The sequence below is a fragment of the Oncorhynchus mykiss genome, chromosome 2, assembly GCF_057628025.1.
Source record: "Oncorhynchus mykiss isolate SJ-2025 chromosome 2, ASM5762802v1, whole genome shotgun sequence".
In the NCBI taxonomy this organism is placed as follows: Eukaryota; Metazoa; Chordata; class Actinopteri; order Salmoniformes; family Salmonidae; genus Oncorhynchus; species Oncorhynchus mykiss.
Genome location: NC_143023.1, coordinates 56,582,206 through 56,602,617, shown reverse-complemented (window position 1 = coordinate 56,602,617; position 20,412 = coordinate 56,582,206). Strand labels below are relative to the sequence as shown.

General features: G+C 41.8%; 1 protein-coding gene across 2 annotated transcripts; it reads right to left on the bottom strand.

Annotated features, from left to right (window-relative positions):
- Positions 1–5,941: 5,941 nt before the first annotated feature.
- On the bottom strand, positions 5,942–19,007 carry LOC110492152 (G/T mismatch-specific thymine DNA glycosylase). 2 transcript variants are annotated; one of them, XM_021566210.3, is made up of 10 exons: positions 18,716–19,007; positions 13,687–13,856; positions 13,154–13,458; positions 12,906–12,975; positions 12,500–12,635; positions 12,260–12,342; positions 12,066–12,160; positions 11,606–11,777; positions 11,206–11,350; positions 5,942–8,944 (listed from the first exon to the last, which is right to left on the bottom strand). In XM_021566210.3, exons 2-9 carry the CDS (start codon positions 13,748–13,750, stop codon positions 11,229–11,231), a joined length of 1,047 nt encoding a protein of 348 aa, XP_021421885.2. In that variant the 5' UTR covers positions 13,751–13,856; positions 18,716–19,007; the 3' UTR covers positions 5,942–8,944; positions 11,206–11,228. The 2 variants fall into 2 exon arrangements, with proteins under 2 accessions (XP_021421885.2, XP_036806919.1); XM_036951024.2 differs by having other exon boundaries at positions 13,154–13,562; positions 18,716–18,848.
- Between the last annotated feature and the right edge of the window lie 1,405 nt (positions 19,008–20,412).

Below are 20,412 nucleotides of genomic sequence, written 5' to 3'. Positions count from 1 at the left end.
CCTGTAGACAATCTCAATAGGGTTTCTTTGCGCCTCTATTCTTTTGGTGTAGTCATCTCCCCACTACACATGGAGTGACGATAGAACGATGAGAAACAGGAGCAAGGTGATGGAGACAATTATTTTTGAACAGTTATCTTCCTATCTGACATCAAATAACCCTTGCTTTCAACTTCTTTATCCTAAATGTCAACAATACAGTCTCCTCTATACCCTCCTTTCTCTTGTTTGTGTATTACAAGGATTAATGTAACAGTTTTACTAAGTTGTTTCTTCTTGGGTTAATCACTTAGTAAAAATAATTAGAGTACATGTCAAGAAAGTGTATAAAACTGTATTAAAAGTCATAACATGTACAATTCATTCCATATGCTTAACATGGGAAATGTTCACTTCCTTCCATAAGAGTTATTGAAGATGTGAGATAAGCCCCTGCCTTCACCGGGGATATATTATGCCACGTTCACGTTATGTTGGAGTGATCGGAGGAACACAAGTACCCTTCCTTCTCACCATTGAAGACGAAACCGCGGCCATGTTTGTTGCCATATTCAGTGATGCATGAGACCAGAGTTTAGCATGTAGGAAAGATCGGGCTCCAGAGATCATACCTGAGTTTCCTCCTCCTTCCCAGTAGAAAGGTCGTACTTCCGAGTTCCCGACAGGAAGTGAACGAGGCAACACACAGGTTCCAGTAGAAGGTTAGGTGGTGGTTGACATGACTATCATCCAACTGGGCATACACTGGTTGACTCAAAATTGTTTCAATGTATTTACATTGAACCAACGTGGCATAGACGTTGAATTGACGTCTGTGCCCAGCAGGATTGATATACAGACTACCTTTGTCTCTTAACTTTAACCTAACTAATCGTTAAAGAAAACGGCTGCATACAGCGCTTTCGGAAATTATTCAGACCCCTTGACTTTCCACACATTTTGTTACGTTACAGCCTTATTCTAAAATGGATTAAATCTACACACAATACCCCATAATGACAAAGCAAAAAAAAAACAAATTCGAAGACAAAAATATATATCAAAAGTGAAATGTTGCTTTAATGTCAAGTCAGCTCATAATTGTGGCTACCTTAGCTGTTACGCTAGCGAACATGCCACTGAACACTGACACTAGCGTATTGACATATTGGTATTAATGAATAATGAATAGACAGCAACGTATTCACCTACAAATATGAGTGTTCAGGCAAATAAATAGTTAGCTAGCTCGTTGACACCTTCATTGAGCAAAAGCCATCCAGGAAGACTGTCGCTGCTTCAGAAGACCAGGTGCTTTCCCTCTCCGAGGCTGACCTGACGAAAACTCTCAAAAATTGTTAATATTCACTAAGCACCCGGCTCAGATGGCACCCCTGGCCTCGTCTTCAGAGTGTGTGTTGACTAGCTGGCGGGCGTCTTCTCGGACATCTTCAACCTGTCCCTGTCCCAGGATCTAGTCCCCACCCTTCCTCTTGAAAACACACTAAATGGGATACTTCTAGTAGTTTGACACATTAAACATTTCTTAATAACTGTTTAAGTTGATGCTGTGATGCCGTTAATAAAGATAAGACAAAACGTGTAGAGAAGGTTGTTTAAGTTTGTGAAATGTGCAACACAACCGAATTACTTTAGGATAGTGAACACTTACACCAGGCACTGAATATGGGTGTGGTGCACTTGTGTGTGGAGCTGACATTTGTGGATGTACACTTTTGTGTAAACCAATAATGGTCTGTGTTGAAGTTTCCGAAGTGTGCAGGGAGGGCCCTACGAAATGTTTGTTTTTTTCCCAGCCAGCCCCCCGTGAAAAGTGATGTTACTTCACATGCCTATATCATGCATGCACAATTCCTTGGTAACAATAAGAGTCAGTGACACCTTCAGTGCCTTCACACCCCTTGACTTTTTCCAAATTTTGTTGTTACAAAGTGAGATTAAAATATATGATTTTTTTTGTCAACGATACTCTAAATTCTAACTTTATTTTTAACAATGGAAAATAAAACACTTAATATTTCTTGATAGGTATTCAACCCCCTGAGTCAATGCATAGAATCACATTTGGCTGTGATTATAGTGTTGAGTCTCTAAGAGTTTTCCACACCTGGATTGTACAATATTTTCCCATTTATTATTAAAAAAATTATTCAAGCTCTGTTTAGTTGGTTGTTGATCATTCCTAGACAGCCATTTCAAGTCTTGCCATAGATGTTGCCGCTCAGGAACATTTGTGGTAAGCAACTCCAGTGTATATTTGGCCTTGTGTTTTAGGTTATAGTCCTGCTGAAAGGTGAATTTGTCTCCCAGTGTTGGAAAGCATACTGAACCAGATTTTCCTCTAGGATTTTGTCTGTGCTCACCTCTATTCTTATTATTTTTATCCCCCCAAAAAACTCCCTAGTCCTTGCCGATGACAAGCAAACCCATAACATGATGCAGCCACCACCATGCTTGAAAATATGAAGAGTGGTACTCAGTGACCACGTTTACATGCGTTCAGTATTCCGGATAGTAGATCATATCCCGCTTAAGGTCTTATTCGGGATAAGCTGTTTACATGAACCTTTGATATCCCGCTCACGAATATCCATTTACCATGAATAAACACAATATTCCTAATTTAATTTCATATAGGTTAAATGGAATAGTAACTGAAATCTGGACACTGACTGTAGGCCTATAACCTCTCACATGTAGTCAAATATAATATTAACTCCTGCAGAATTATGCATTTCTTGCAGAAAATTATACAACAAATGTTAATTTTATCTCTGGAACAGGAGTGGAGAAATATGATTTATTTCTTTCAGCAACTCTTGAGAAAATGCTAATGTGCATGTAATTGTTATCTTTGACACTGTTATGCAAGCAGGCAGTATTTCAACCACATAAAATATGCACCCAAGTCGAACTGAAGTCTTATCAGAAATATGTTTCATAGTTTTCTCACCTTTTCATTTCCTTATAAACGGTTTCCACTGTTTTTAAATGATTGGATTTTCTCCCCGGTCCCTAAACTAAACAGACAACTTTACCTGTGTTAACTAGATTACTAATGCATTCATTCTATCAATGTAAGACATACATGTGAGCACAACTTTATTTAGTCTTCCGGGGCAACAAGTTATGACAGAAGAGAAGATGCAGGCATCGAACTATAGTTGACAACAACAAAAAATGACCTACCATAAGTCGGAAATTATAATATGGCCAACAAATGTTGAAAATTATAATCAGAAATGTTTCTAAATGAAGGGTAAAAGTAGCCTAAGCCAGTAAACTATATGGTCCAATACAGCATATCAGCTAAATAGATTGTGTATTGAACTGCACAGGTAGCCTGCTTCTTGAAGTGATTTGTTTGACAATTAGATGAAAACATCACAACAGTGATGATATACGAAACTGAACCTGCACAGACCGTGAAAAACAACAGTAAACGGCATAAGATGTTTACATGCCCCAGTATCCCATCTACGATCAGCATATCCCAGGCATCTTATCCGGGTTTCTCATAACCGGGACATAAGCCTTTTCTGGTTAATGCAAACGGATATGTTTACAGTGCCTTGCGAAAGTATTCGGCCCCCTTGAACTTTGCGACCTTTTGCCACATTTCAGGCTTCAAACATAAAGATATAAAACTGTATTTTTTTGTGAAGAATCAACAACAAGTGGGACACAATCATGAAGTGGAACGACATTTATTGGATATTTCAAACCTTTTTAACAAATCAAAAACTGGGCGTGCAAAATTATTCAGCCCCCTTAAGTTAATACTTTGTAGCGCCACCTTTTGCTGCGATTACAGCTGTAAGTCGCTTGGGGTATGTCTCTATCAGTTTTGCACATCGAGAGACTGAATTTTTTCCCATTCCTCCTTGCAAAACAGCTCGAGCTCAGTGAGGTTGGATGGAGAGCATTTGTGAACAGCAGTTTTCAGTTCTTTCCACAGATTCTCGATTGGATTCAGGTCTGGACTTTGACTTGGCCATTCTAACACCTGGATATGTTTATTTTTGAACCAATCCATTGTAGATTTTGCTTTGTGTTTTGGATCATTGTCTTGTTGGAAGACAAATCTCCGTCCCAGTCTCAGGTCTTTTGCAGACTACATCAGGTTTTCTTCCAGAATGGTCCTGTATTTGGCTCCATCCATCTTCCCATCAATTTTAACCATCTTCCCTGTCCCTGCTGAAGAAAAGCAGGCCCAAACCATGATGCTGCCACCACCATGTTTGACAGTGGGGATGGTGTGTTCAGCTGTGTTGCTTTTACGCCAAACATAACGTTTTGCATTGTTGCCAAAAAGTTCAATTTTGGTTTCATCTGACCAGAGCACCTTCTTCCACATGTTTGGTGTGTCTCCCAGGTGGCTTGTGGCAAACTTTAAACGACACTTTTTATGGATATCTTTAAGAAATGGCTTTCTTCTTGCCACTCTTCCATAAAGGCCAGATTTGTGCAATATACGACTGATTGTTGTCTTATGGACAGAGTCTCCCACCTCAGCTGTAGATCTCTGCAGTTCATCCAGAGTGATCATGGGCCTCTTGGCTGCATCTCTGATCAGTCTTCTCCTTGTATGAGCTGAAAGTTTAGAGGGACGGCCAGGTCTTGGTAGATTTGCAGTGGTCTGATACTCCTTCCATTTCAATATTATCGCTTGCACAGTGCTGCTTGGGATGTTTAAAGCTTGGGAAATCTTTTTGTATCCAAATCCGGCTTTAAACTTCTTCACAACAGTATCTCGGACCTGCTTGGTGTGTTCCTTGTTCTTCATGATGCTCTCTGCGCTTTTAACGGACCTCCGAGACTATCACAGTGCAGGTGCATTTATACGGAGACTTGATTACACACAGGTGGATTGTATTTATCATCATTAGTCATTTAGGTCAACATTGGATCATTCAGAGATCCTTACTGAACTTCTGGAGAGAGTTTGCTGCACTTAAAGTAAAGGGGCTGAATAATTTTGCACGCCCAATTTTTCAGTTTTTGATTTGTTAAAAAAGTTTGAAATATCCAATAAATGTTGTTCCACTTCATGATTGTGTCCCACTTGTTGTTGATTCTTCACAAAAAAATATAGTTTTATATCTTTATGTTTGAAGCCTGAAATGTGGCAAAAGGTTGCAAAGTTCAAGGGGGCCGAATACTTTCGCAAGGCACTGTATTTGCGGCAACTCAAAAACAGAATACTTGACTATCCCAAAGTAATAACGGGATATTGGGGTGCATGTAAAAGAGGAGAGTGATTTGTTGAATTTGCTCAGAGTTAATTTCTTTGCAATATTACCTTAGTGCCTTATTGCAAACAGGATGCATGTTTTGGAATATTTTTATTCTGTGCAGGCGTCCTTCTTTTCACTCTGTCATTTAGGTTTGTGTTGTGGAGTAACTACAACGATGTTGATCCGTCCTCAGGTTTCTCCTATCACTCTGTAACTGTTTTAAAGTCACCATTGCTCTCATGGTGAAATCCCTGAGCGGTTTCCTTCCTCTCCGGCAACTGAGTTAGGAAGGACGCCTGTATCTTTGTAGTGACTGGGTGTACTGATACACCATCCAAAGTGCTATTTAAAGTGCTATTTAAGAACACCATGCGCAAAGGGATATTCAATGTCGGCTTCAAAATAAATAATTAAACCCATCTACTAATAGGTGTTCTTCTGGTCCTGAATTTATTTTGGCTTGCCATGACAGGTTGAATATTTATTGGTCTAAGACATCAGCTTCACAATTTATTAATTTGAAAAAAATATAAACATAATACCACTTTAACATTAGATCGCATTCAAGGTAAATGCTGCAGATGTCAGATTCATTTGAGAAATGTCCTATAAAATGTCAAGCCACTATAGCTTGGTTTCTGACTGAATCCCAGCCTAGGTCTATTATTATTTAGTCTCTTTACAAGGATAACATGTACAGGAAGTGACCAATTGAATTACAATTGGCAAAATTATTATTTTTTATTTAAATTCACATTGGTCACAAAAAAATAAACCAATACAAAACCTCAAAAGGTGAGCTTGTAGCCATTTAAACCCTGATCTAGCTCACGGTAGGCAACTTGGGACTTGTGACATGGAATGCTGCTGTAACTTCACCACTGGTGTAAAGACTAATGCTTAAGTATTAGAACTTCTGACATACTGTTACATCGACAGGTGCATTTTGGGAAGCATTCAGATCCGTTGACCTTTTCCACATTGTTACGTTAAAGCCTTATTCTAAAATGGATTAAATCGTTTTTCTCTCATCAATCTACACACAATAGCCCATAATGACAAAGCAAAAACTGGTTAAGAAATGTTGGCAAATAAATAAATATAGACCCTTTACTAAGTGCTTTGTTGAAGCACTTTTGGCAGCGATTACAGCCTCGAGTCTTTTGGGGTATAACATAACAAGCTTGGCACGCCTGTATTTGGGGAGTTTCTGCCATTCTTCTCTGCAGATCCTCTCAGGCTGTCAGGTTGGATGGGGAGCGTCTCTGCACAGCTATTTTCAATCTCTCCAGAGGTGTTCGATTGGGTTGAAGTCCGGCCTCTGGCTGGGCCACTCAAGGACATTCAGAGACTTGTCCCAAAGCCACTCCTGCGTTGTCTTGGCTGTGTGCATAGGGTCGTTGTCCTGTTGAATCTGCGACCCAATCTGAGGTCCTGAGCAGGTTTTCATTAAGGATCTTGCTGTACTTTGCTTTGTTCATCTTTCCCTCGATGCTGACTAGTCTCCCAGTCCATTCCGATGAAAAGGATCCCCACAGCATGATGCTGCCACCATGCTTCACCGTAGGGATGGTGCCAGGTTTCCTCCAGACGTGACAACGCTTGGCATTCAGGCCAAAGAGTTCAATCTTGGTTTCATCAGACCAGAATGTCTTGTTTCTCATGGTCAGAGTCTTTAGGTGCCTTTTGGCAAACTCCACGTGGGCTGTCATGTGCCTTTTACTGAGGAGTTGCTTGTGTCTGGCCCCTCTAACATAAAGGCCTGATTGGTGGAGTGCTGCAGAGATGGTTGTCCTTCTGGAAGGTTCTCCCATCTCCACAGAGAAACTCTTGGGTTCATGGTTACCTCCCTGACCAAGGCCCTTCTCCCCCAATTGCCCAGTTAGGCTGGGCGGCCAGCTCTAGGAAGATTTCAAACTTCTTCCATTTAAGAACTATGGAGGCCACTGTGTTCTTGGGGACCTTCAATGCTGCAGAAATGTTTTGGTGCCCTTCCCCAGATCTGTGCCTTGACACAATCCTGTCTCGGAGATCTACGGACAATTCCTTTGACCTCATGGCTTGGTTTTTGCTCTGACATTCACTGTCAACTGTGGGACCTTATATTAGACCGGTGTGTGCCTTTCCAATCATTGAATTTACAAAAGGTGGACTCCAATCAATAGTCTGAATACTTAAGTAAATTAGGTAATTCTGTTTATAAAAAACGGTTTTTTCTTCATCATTATGGGGTGTTGTGTGTAGATTGATGAGGAAAAACATTTATTCAATAAATTTTAGAATAAGGCTGTAACGTAACAAAATGTGGGAAAAGTGAAGGGGTCCGAATACTTTCCAAATTAACTGTACGCATAAAAAAAGGTACTATGACAACACTTCTCAGCGTGCATCCATACATTTGCCCAGAGGGATCATGAGTAGTATCTCAGAAGTAAGAACGTGTGCAAAGAGTATATTGTAATGTACAGCATGAAACGATTTTAAGAAAGAACAGGGTCGTGTTCATTAGGCACCAAATGGGAAAAAACTGGTTGAAACCCGGAAGGGACATTCTGTCCGAAACTCCGTTTTTGTATCCGTTTCAAATAATTGAAAAATGTTTACATTTTTTTATGAACACATCCCAGCGTTTAGTCACTCAGGATGCAACAGAAGACAATTTCTTGGTATGCTAACAGAACGAAGGCTAGAGGCAATGTTTTCAACAAACACACCTTCAGAACTCGAATAAAAACAATATTACCAACACAGCTACCTGATGTTTCTTTTAAGGCTGCAAAGTTAAAAAAAAAAAAAGCCAAGTAAAATAGAAAATCCCCATAATTTTATAAACAACATTTTCAGAAACATACTAAACATAAGAAAGTAAAATAAAAAATATATAGCACCCATCTTGAGTTTTGCAACTCCATGATAAAAGGCTTGTAAAGACATTACTAAATCATCCCTCAGTGGAATCACTTTTTGACCTTGTGTCTAGTTCATTCTCCTCAAGGTACAGCACTTATATAAAAAGTAGAGTACTAGCTCATCTTAAACTTCACAATGCATTACTTACAGTGTCATCTTACTGTATGTGTTTTGTCACATGTTTATTTGGGACTCTCTGACACGTGTGTAAAAGCTTGATTTAGAACCATTTGTACTGTCAGAGCAGTAACCAATACAGTATGCATGCTTTGCTTACACCTACTGTACCTGCCTGTGGCAAAGTACGGTATTAAAACAAAGTGTCAAGTCCCTGATTTCACATATTTAAAAAGGACTGCCTTGTGGGCAATCAAACACACACACAGTATGACAAAACCAGATTTTTAAAAAAAGCTCATATTTCACAAATCCTTTAAAAATTATAAATCTAGACAATTCCATCTATCAAGTAGCCAAGTGTATATTCCAAAATGGCAAAAAAAATACAAAACACTAAAAACTATTATTTCTGTCTTTAAACAGAGGTGCAGCTTCTTGTTGAAGGGAGGGTAAAGGATGTGCGGCTTTGAGGTCTGTGCACGAATAGATAGGGCTCGTTAGGAGCCATTTACCCTTTCTTATACGTTGCCCACCCATGCCTGTGGTTCTTTAGAGCCACCCATGTCTAATCTGATCAGTGAAAGACTGCCTCATCCACTGTCTGTCTGGGAGTTGTCCTTCTGTGGTGGTGGTGGCGGCCGTAGGAGGTTGGTAAGTGTTTGCCTTCTCGGCAGCGTCTGAAATTAGAACAAAAAGCCTTTAAAGCTGAGGTGAGGAAATTTGGGCACGCTACCTCGAGCCCATTGTTAGGTGCGGCAGGTAGCCTCGTGGTTAGAGCGTTGGACTTGTAACCGGAAGGTTGCCAGATCGAATCCCCCAAGCTGACAAGGTACAAATCTGTTGTTCTGCCCCTGAGCAAGGCAGTTAACCCACTGTTCCTAGGCCGTCATTGTAAATAAGAATTTGTTCTTAAATGACATGCCTAGTTAAATAAAGGATAAATAAGAAAAATTGGAACAGGTAGTCAAGTGTTTTAGGCTTGGAGGTCAAAAGATCGGGCTTCTTTGTATCCGTGCTAATATGGCTTCTGCGACAGCATGGGCAGCACTAATTTAGGGCTTTCCATTTCTTCTTCTACATTTGAGTCTAAACGAACTGAATAGGTGCATACTGCCACTGCCAGTGTGTTGTCTGAACATGTGTAAAGCCAAAGTTGGTGATTTACTCACTGCCACCTGCGGTTATGGAATGTTTGCTCATTGGCTGATTTCTCCCGATGACCTGGATGGAATTATGTGATCCTTCCTTAACCCATAAGAAAAATTGTGAAAGTCCTCAATGGCGCTGCCCATGCTAAAGCAGGCTTTGGGGAACAATTCTTTTAAATATATTTAACCTTTATTTATCTAGGCAAGTCGGTTAAGAACAAATTCTTATTTACAAAACCCTAAACGTGCACTCCTTGGGGTCCCCAGGACAGAGTTTGGCAAACGCTGAACTACAGCCAGAGGATGGGTACATGACGGACACATTGTTGTTTTGCAGTTCTCATATATTGTTCATATGGTAAGTACGTATTTGTTGCATGAGAAATGGAAGGAAAACTATTACTGCCACCAGTACAGGCATTGTCAAAAACACAAGGCCCGACATCAATGAGTTGCGTCGTAGACTATCCTTTGGCCACTTCTGCTGTTCACAAGTGATTTCCCATTTCATAGGGTTATTTCTCTCCCTACCACTGGTTGCTCCGTTTTGAAGGACACTCCACCACCGAGGGACACTCGAAAACGAGGGGGAGGGCTAAGTGGAGGTTATTGGGAATTGAGCTTATGGGTTTAGGCCATAGCTAGACAGTACACATCCCATCCATAGGGGACAGCAGCAACCGGGCCTGGTACTGACTGTGCCAGCAAGGCATGATAAGTTAGTGATCAGCAGGTGAGAAGTGTACGGAGTAGGACTTTAGTTTTGGCATGCCTTCTTGATTATTTTTGTGTATATTAGAATTATTTTTGTCACAATTGAACAACTATGACCTGCTTGGGCTGACTGACTACAGAGTCCAGACAGAGCTCACCCTGGACCCTGGTAAGTACGTGTGTCCTAATTACAACACCGGTCAGCTTAAAATCGCTTACTTTCATGCTTAGTGCACACATTAATATTAGGTTATGGCCCAGTTAGTTAGCTAGGACCCCTAGACATAGCTTTGGTAAAAAATATTCTACAGTCTAGGTAATTGGTTTCAAAACCCCATTCAGTCTCCTACATTTTTGGCCATGCCATCAGCAATAGAGTACCACAGTATGAGTCATAATACCCATAAAACCTAGCGGTCAATCTGGGATATGGTTCCAATCATTTACCCACCATTCATTTTTCCCATAGGGGTTTTTAGAAACACAAATGATGGCTGTTTCGTGTAGGCTTACCCTGGTGTGATGTTTTGATAACCGTGTAAATCTCTATGAGAACTGCAAAACAACAATGTGTCCGTCATGTACCCATCCTCTGGCTGTAGTTCGGTGTTTCCCAAACTCTGTCCTGGGGACCCCAAGGGTTGCATTTCCCCCCCTCAAAAATCCCCTTTGGGGAAAATGAATGGTGGAATAACGATTGGAACCATTTCCCTGTTTGACCGCTAGGATTTATGACACAGGATTTATGACACACCCTGCATTCCAAACCGACCCCTAGCCACTCCCGTAGATCTGGAGGGATTGGACAGGAATACGCAAAATATGCCTTTTGATAGGCTGGATGTAATTTACGCCATATTTTTCCCACCTATCCAGCCCCTTTAAATCTGTAGCAGTGTCAGGAGACGAGGAATTCGAGGCACATACAAATCCAGTGCTTGGATCACGATACCTCGTGGCACCTAGACTCACTACAAGGTGAGGATGCGGAAGTACTTTTGTAATTAGGGTTAACTACCACTTTTTAAGACCACAGTTGATATAGTTACTGCTCATTCTATTTGTATGGTGCTGACCTGTGTTCCCAGCCAACGAGAAGTTAGTGACCGTTGCTCTGGCCCTCCTCAGGCCCGGGCCCGCCCTCTCCATACGCTCCGCCGAGGGCGGCCTCGTAGCCTGGGTCGTACGCCTCTTCCTTGATCGCCATCCTCTTAGCGTCCTCTGCAACGGGGAGAAAAACACACAATTCAATTCACAACTTTTTTTTTTGTTGTTTTGAAATCAGCTCCTTCAGGTGACTATGACTTCCTTGAGACCATGAGATGGGACAGGACCGTGATGGGTTTTCATTTCATTCTTCAAAATGAAATGTCACACTGTACCGTATCATAATAAATGTACATTTTATATTAATTAGGTCAATGATGTTCCTGTTTGAATAGTCATTATAGCACTGCCTGCAGCACGTTCTCTTACCTTTGGCCAGTCCCAGGTCAAAGCTGTACTCCAACTCCTGAATCTCCTCAGATCGGGCCACGCCCCTGAGCTGGTCCCTCAATTCCCTCAGCTTGATGTAGAAGTGCACTTTGTCCTGGGCACGGGGAAACTGGGCGCAGCGGGCACTCGACGAGGGCATCAGATACAATGCCTGTATGGGCGAGGGCAGGGTTACATGTCATTTCAAAGGGGAAATGGCACGGTACTGCCACCGTATGCTCAATGATCATAGTTAAATGTGAACTATTTCAAAGACTGTTTTGTTCGATTTGAATCTTTAGTCAAAACGGTGACATTTGGATCAGTTATTGTGAGAAAGCGCTTGATCCAGGAAGTACATCTTCTTTCAACTCTTCCATTTCTTTATCCTCAATTCATCATGAAATACAGTACCTGGAGCACCACAACAACATACACTACCAGGTAGCAGAGCCCTTACCACTTCACAGTCCGGTATCTTGTGTGGCTGCAGACCAAAGTCAAGCTTCTTGGGCTTTTTACCAAACATCTCTCTGCAGAACATTTCATAGATACCTGAAAATAAACAGAATGTCAATGGTTAATATCGAATTTCAAAGGAAAGTTCTGGCCACTGGAATTTCTCCTATTTAGCAGGGATGTGTAGCTACTTACATTTTCCATTGAAAACAGCTATTAGGGGCTTGTACTTTTTCAGCTTCTCAACAAGAATTAAGGCGCCCTCGCGTAGCTCTTTGCTGTGAAGAAACAGAAGATTTGAGTCAAACATTGTATTCCATCTATGTTAATTCAGCTTGCTACTGTTCGAGACAAATGTCTCTGCATCCTCCCACTCATTTTTCAGGACATTGCAGACTGACTTTAGGTATTTTATTATGTTCTTCCTAAGCTTACGTTGACAGGTCCTTGCTTCCAGGCGTTGTCCTTGCCACCATGTTGGTGAAGCCGATCTTATATTTCTCTGGCAGGCTGGTGTCGCTCATGTGGTTAAGCTGCTCATCAGTGAATCCGGACAAGAACAGGCACTTCCCTGAAGAGGATAACTACTCATTAAATTCATTGTGCCATTATTTTTCTGAAATTGGGGTGAAAATCTGTATTCTCTGCGCACTAAGCGTACAACTGCGTCATCCTGTTTGGCATGAGTAACAATAACATTGCCTTGAATGTAAAGTTTAGCAATTTATTTCATTCATAAATGGTGTTAGGGTAATGAAAGAACAGACAAAACAAATACTGAGAAGGAAGATTTATGATGTTTCCAAAGTAAGAGACTGAATAAATACGCAAAGCAACTTACAGAAATGGTTTCCATGGCCAGGGAACCATCGTCCAACATAGGCTGCCACGAGACCTGGGTTGATTCCAATCTAGAACAAAAAAGTTGCATATTATACTAGCGTTTTTTTCTCATTAGAGCACGCAAGACAGAACATTTTGCAGCTGAAAACGAAAATAAGCATTTCTCATTGGACAAATCAAGTCGCTCCAATGTCTGGCGCACATCAAAAAATGTCTGGCACAAAGCGACAAAAGCGGTGAACTCACGATAACATAGTCCAGGTTGTGGTCAAGGATGTCGGTCAGAGTTCTACTCATGACCTCATCCTCAGTCATGCCTTTGAAGCGGTCCCTTTTCTTCTTGACTTTCTTGAAGGTCTTGTCTATTTTCTCCTGCGTGCCGTCTGCCTCTTGACACTCCTTGCCTTTCTTGGGCTTGGGTCCCGGTTTGGCCTTGGCTCCCGGTTTGGCCTTGGGTCCCGGTTTGGCCTTGGGTCCCGGTTTGGCCTTGGGCATTTTGGGTGGCTTGGGTTCCTTTGGTTGTGCCGTTCTCCCTCGCTTTTTTGCTGGAGCTGCAAGAGGGAGAGATCTTCCAATCACCTCGCTGTGAAACTTCACACTAGCCTCGACTGTCACAGGAACACTGATTTGTTCGATGAAGCATTTGCTTTTAAATCTGTGGGGAAATGCATCAAAGAACACTTCGCCCACAAATGAATCAACTTTAAATCCATCAGAAATACATTAAGGCTCATGTCCGTTATTGAATACAGCTCTGTGGGAATAAAGAACTAGGGTACCTTTCGCTATGTTGGCGGGCTCTTGCAGTGCCATGGGCTCATGACTGACAACCATATGAGCCATGACCCTCTGTCTTGGTCCCTCTGTGTAGTGAGGGTGAGGACTGTGATGGTGGTTGATGCCCGGCTACTGCCCCTGTAGAGCTTGAAGCTGTTGAGTAGACTGAATCCTGAAAAAAGGAAGACAAAAAAAAAAAGAAGACCCACATTGTTAATTATATAACTGAAATACACTGACTATGCCAAACATTAGGAACACCTTCCTAGTATTGCGTTGAAACCCCCCCACCTCTCTCTCAGAACTGCCTCAATAAGTCATGCCGACTCTACAAGGTGTTGAAAGCGTTCCACAGGGATGCTGGCCCATGTTGACTCCAATGCTTCCCACAGTTGTGTCAAGTTCGCTGGATGTCCTTTGGGTGGTGGACCATTCTTGATACACGCGGGAAACTGTTGAGCGTGGAAAAACCCAGCAGTGTTGCAGTTCTTGACACAAACCGGTGCGCCTGGCACCTACTACCATACCCCGTTCAAAAGGCACTTAATTCACCCTCTGAATGGCACACACAACCAATGTCTCAACTGTCTCAAGACTTAAAAATCCTTATTTAACCTGTCTCCTCCCCTTCATCTACACTGGGTTGAAGTGGATTTAACAAGTGACATCAATAAGGGATCATAGCTTTCACTTGGATTCACCTGATTGGTCTGTAATGTTTTGTATACTCAGTGTATATTCTAGCACAGGGTTTCCTGTAGTCGGTCCTCAGGACCCAAGTTTTGGTTTTTGCCCAAGTACTACACAGCTGATTCAAATAGGCAACTAATCATTAACCTTTGATAATTTGAATCAACCGTGCATTGTTAGGGCAAAACCCTAAACGTACACCCCTTGGTGAAAAAATATATTAGTATATATTTGTACTTTAGATTATTTGTATTTTTTTTAAGTAGCCACTCTTTGCCTTGATGACTGAGTTTGGGGAAAGCTGTAGTGACACCTGTAAAACAAGTACATCATACCCTCCAGGACAGATTCAGAAACTTCAAAAGGTACCAGAATGTCCATTGCTCGTGTTTCTTGGCCCAAGTAAGTCTCTTCTTCTTATCCTTTAGTAATGGTTTCCTTGCAGCAATTCGACCATGAAGTCCCGATTCACACAGTCTCCTCTGAACAGTTGATGTTGAGGTGTGTCTGTTACTTGAACTCTGTGAAGCATTTATTTGAGCTGCAATTTCTGAGGCGGTTAACTCTAATGAACTTATCCTCTGCAGCAGAGGTAACTCTGGGTCTTCCTTTCCTGTGGTGGTCCTCATGAGAGCCAGTTTCATCATAGCACTTGATGGTTGAAAACTTCTTCAGGATTGGTGGGTCCCCTGCGGGACGGTTGAGCTAACGTAGGCTAGGTTGTAAGTAACAAGAACATTTCCGAGGATATAGACATATCTGATATGGGCAGAAAGCTTAAATTCTTGTTAATCTAACGCCACTGTCCAATTTACAGTAGATATTACAGTGAAATAATACCATGATATAGTTTGAGGAGAGTGCACAATTTTGAACATAAAAAGTTATTAATAAACAAATTAGGCACATTTGGGCAGTCTTGATACAAATTTTTGAACAGAAATGCAATGGTGCACGATGGGACAAGAACATCCCCGACGGCCAAACCCTCCTCTAACCCGGACGACGCTGGGCCAATTGTGCGCCGCCCCATGGGTCTCCTTGTCGCGGCCGGCTGCGACAGAGCCTGGACTCGAACCAGGATCTCTAGTGGCACAGCTAGCAATGCAATGCAGTGCCTTAGACCACTAGGCCACTCGGGAGGCCACAGAGAGATCCTTGACGAAAACCTGCTCCAGAGCGCACAGGACCTCAGACTGGGGCGAAGGTTCACCTTCCAACAGAACAACGACCCTAAGCACACAACCAAGACAACGCAGAAGTGGCTTCGGGACAAGTCTCTGAATGTCCTTGAGCGGCCCAGCCAGAGCATTGACTTTAACCTGGTCCAACATCTCGAGAGACCTGAAAATAGCTGTGCAGCGACACTTCCCATCCAACCTGAAAGAGCTTGAGAGGATCTGCAAAGAATGGGAAAAACTCCCTGAATACAGGTGTGCCAAGTTTGTAACGTCATACCCAAGAAGACGCGAGGCTATAATGGCTGCCAATGGTGCTTCAACAAAGTACTGAGTAAAGGGCCTGAATACAGTTTTGACATGTTTTATTATCTAAAATCCTGTTTTTGCGTCGTCATTATGGGGTATTGTGTGTAGATTGAGAAAAAAAAAATCTAGAATAAAGCTGTAGCATAGCAAAATGTGGAAAAGTCAAGGGGTCTGAATACTTTCCAAATGCATTGTGTGTACACACACACACACACGACCAAAAGTATGTGGACACCTGCTCATCAAACATCTCATTCTGGGAAGGCTTTCCACAGGATGTTGGAATATTGCTGCGGGGACTATTGAGATCAGGCACTGATGTTGGGCGATTGGGCCTGCCTCGTGGTCGGGGTTCCAATTCATCCCAAAGGCGTTCGATGGGGTTGAGGTCAGGGCTCTGAACCGGCCAGTCAATTTCTTTCACACCGGCCGTCAAACCATTTCTGTATGGACCTTTTTGTGCACGGGGGCATTGTCATGCTGAAACAGGAAAGGGCCTTCCCCAAACTGCTGCCACAAAGTTGGAATCACAAAATAGTCAAGAATGTCATTGTATGCAGCAGCGTTAAGATTCCCTTCCCTGGAACTAAGGGGCCTAACCCGAACCATGAAAAACTGCCCCAGACCATTATTCCTCCACCAAAATGTCCAGTTGGCACTGTGCATTCGGGCAGATAGAGTTCTCCTGGCATCCGCCAAACCCAGATTTGTCCATCGGACTGCCAGATGGTTAAACGGGATTAATCACTCCAGAGAACACGTTACCACTGCTCCAGAGTCCAATGGAGGCGAGCTTTACACCACTCCAGTCAACGTGCATGGTGATCTTAGGCTTGTGTGCGGCTGCTTGGCCATGGAAACCCATTTCAAGAAGTTCCCGATGAACAGTTATTGTGCTGACGTTGCTTACAGAGGCAGTTTGGAACTCGGCAGTGAGTGTTGCAACCGAGTACAGACGCTTCAGCATTCAGTTGTCCCATTCTGTGAGCTTGAATGGCTTACCACTTTGCGTCCGAGCTGATGTTGCTCCCTGATGTTTCCACTTCACAATAACAGCACTTACAGTTGACCAGAGCAGCTCTAGCAGGGCAGAAGTTTGACAAACTGAATTGTTGGAAAGGTGGCATCCTATGACGGTGCCACGTTAAAAATCACTGAGCTCTTCAGTAAGGCCATTCTACTGCCAATGGAGATTGCATGGCTGTGTGCTCAATTTTATACACCTGTCAGCAACGGGTGTGGCTGCAATAGCCAAAATCCACTAATTTGATGGGGTGTCCACATACTTGTGTGTTTGTATATGCATGTCCAGTTGAAGTCGGAAGTTTACACACACCGTAGCCAAATACATTTAAACTCAGTTTTACAATTTCTGACATTTAATCCTAGTAGAAATTCCTTGTCTTAGGTCAGTTTATTTTAAGAATGTAAAATGTCAGAATAATAGTAGAGAATTATTTATTTCAGCTTTTATTTATTTCATCACATTCCCAGTGGGTCAGAAGTTTACATGCACTCAATTAGTATTTGGTAGCATTGCCTTTAAATGGTTTAACTTGGGTCATATGTTTCTGGTAGCCTTCCACGAGCTTCCCACAATAAATTGGGTGAATTTTGGCCCATTCCTCCTGACAGAGCTGGTGTAACTGAGTCAGGTTTGTAGGCCTCCTTGCGCGCACATGCCTTTTCAGTTCTGCCCACAAATGTTCTATAGGTTTGAGGTCAGGGCTTTGTGATGGCCACTCGAATACCTTGACTTTGTTGTCCTTAAGCCATTTTGCCACAACTTTGGAAGTATGCTTGGGGTCATTGTCCATTTGGAAGACCCATTTGCGACCAAGCTTTAACTGATGTCTTGAGATGTTGCTTCAATATATCCACAGAATTTTCCATCCTCATGATGCCATCCATTTTGTGTAGTGCACCAGTCCCTCCTGCAGCAAAGCACCCCCTCAACATGATGCTGCCACCCGTGCTTCACGGTTGGGATGATGTTCTTCAGCTTGCAAGCCTCCCCTTTTTCCTCCAAACATAACAATGGTCATTATGGCCAAACAGTTCTATTTCCATTTCATCAGACCAGAGGACATTTCTCCAAAAAGTACAATCTTTGTCCTAATGTGCAGTTGCAAACCATAGCCTGGTTTTTTTATGGCGGTTTTGGAGCAGTGGCTTCTTCCTTGCTGAGCGGCCTTTCAGGTTATGTCGATATAGGACTCGTTTTACTGTGGATATAAATACTTTTGCACCGGTTTCCTCCAACCCCTTCACAAGGTCCTTTGCTGTTGTATGTTCATCTCTAGAAAACAGAACGCATCTCCTTCCTGAGCGCTATGAGAACTCAACACTGTTGAAAATATTTTGAGAGGACAAGCAGTCATCCACACAGCTTTTCTTTTATTTTATTTATGGTGGATTTACTTTGTTAGTCTGATCAATATTCATATTGACATTATTATTATTCTGATTTGGATATAGCACATTTCCTGGTCATTGTCAATGTCTGGCATTGTAGGATGAATACGTCAGCTAGCAAGTGTCAGGGAGAAAAGTCAAAAGGATAAATGTTGTGCTAGACTAGTGTCGCTTTAGTAACTTGTTTGTCAACAAATTAAACAACCACACATTCTACCCCTACTTCGTCTATAGTGTACTTTAAATCAAAATCTAAGCCATTATGGATACTTAACGTTAGCTGGCGAATATAGCTATGCTAACTAGCTTGGTTAGCTATTCCGCTAAATAGCATGGATGAATGACTTGCTAACTAGCAATGATCCGGTTCGCTGTCCAATAAATACAAAGCGTATTTAATTGACCAAATGTAACGTTAATTGACCAAATGCATACATACCTCTTACAGATATGGTTGAATGTGTTTATTATTATTTTTCTTGAAAACGATTGTACTCTATCAATTTCCCTTTGGACTTTCTAGCATGCAACAAAGAAAGCGATGCACGTCAACTTTGACATGGGAATATACCAACATGATTAATAGGGAAAAAAAGTAAAAACGTTCTTCTCCTGAAATAATACGTCAACTTTTAGTGCATGTATAACAAACATTTATATTGACATCAGGGATTCATGCTAATTATAATATGAACCGCAAAAAATATACATAACCCAAGCCACATCCCCCCCCATATCAGCGTTGGTTTGCTCTACGGACTTTTAAACTCGCGAGGTGGTTTTCCATTGGCTTCCAACACTCTGACCACTTGCAAGCAGGCAAGGTTGCCGCTTCATTAGTTTGATATGAATTAGCTCCATGAGAATAAGCATTTAGATTTTCTTGTATTCCTGTTTCGTGAGCGAATTAAAGCAGGTGGTGGTAACAAATGTATAAGCCTTTCTAGTGGGCCTATTTTGTCCTGCTTAGTGGCACGCGCCTTTGAGTGTTGGTCACATGAGAAAAGAAAAGCTCCTATTCAGCTAGAGAAAATAAATGACCGAGGTGTTTTTGGCGTTACTTCTAGACCTACTATGCTACAGTAGGCATATATGCTATTATATTATATTCGGTTCTGTTTAATACGAATTAATCATTTGATTGAGCTTTGATCTAACTTTACTAAATGAACACCATTGTGAAAAGTTATAATCTTCTATTTGTAATAATAATAACAATAAGTGATGAATAGGCATTAGGCTTAGCCAACAGATGAAGATTATTTTAAGTGATTTGAGCGCCATTCAAATCGCGGTGCTGAAAGGACGGCACCATGGTCACATATGGTTCTGGCCTGGGCTTCACTGTATAAAAGTTATTTGATCATCAAGGCATACACGTGGTGAATTTGGATCCTAGATCTCTTTGGTGTGATAAGGTTCATGTGATGGATCAGTTTATCTGCATTTGCAATAGTGGTACGTTTCCATAAACTAAGCACTCGGAACAGTAGGGTGAGTTCAAGTGCATCGTACACGAGCCCCAAATCCATAAGAAACTGTTTTGAGGACAGCAGTTTTAGCAACCCCTGGAGTTCTGTCTAGCATTTCTTATGTCAGATTTGGCCCACTCAAAGTGGTGAATCATCCAACCTATGGGCCTCTGCACAGTTATTCATCAATCGTGCTCTGCATTGGGAGAAGATGGGGAAGAAACCACCATTTACCTACGTATAGGCTGCTATTGCCTGCATATTTATTTACTTAGTCATTCTATAATTTTCATGCAATTTATGTGGGAATTAAATAGAATTTGAGAATTTATCATTATTAATTTTCCAGGAATACTTTTTACCAAATTGAAAAAAGTGAGGGAGCGCCCCTCACCTGCACTATGGCAGGACTACATCCCTGCTGATATGAGCAATAAACTTGGGAATGTAAAACTCTGGTTACTATCTCTCTAGTTGCTGACCATTCAAATGAACGTTGCATGTTATTTATTCACAAAACTAACACACCGAGTCACAGTATTCAACCTAACAATCTTAGCCTATATTTAAGCAATAAGGCCATTGAGGGTATTGGTATAGGCTGTTAGTGCCTGGGTACAGCCCTTAGCCGTGGTCATTTGGCCATATACCACAAAACCGGAGG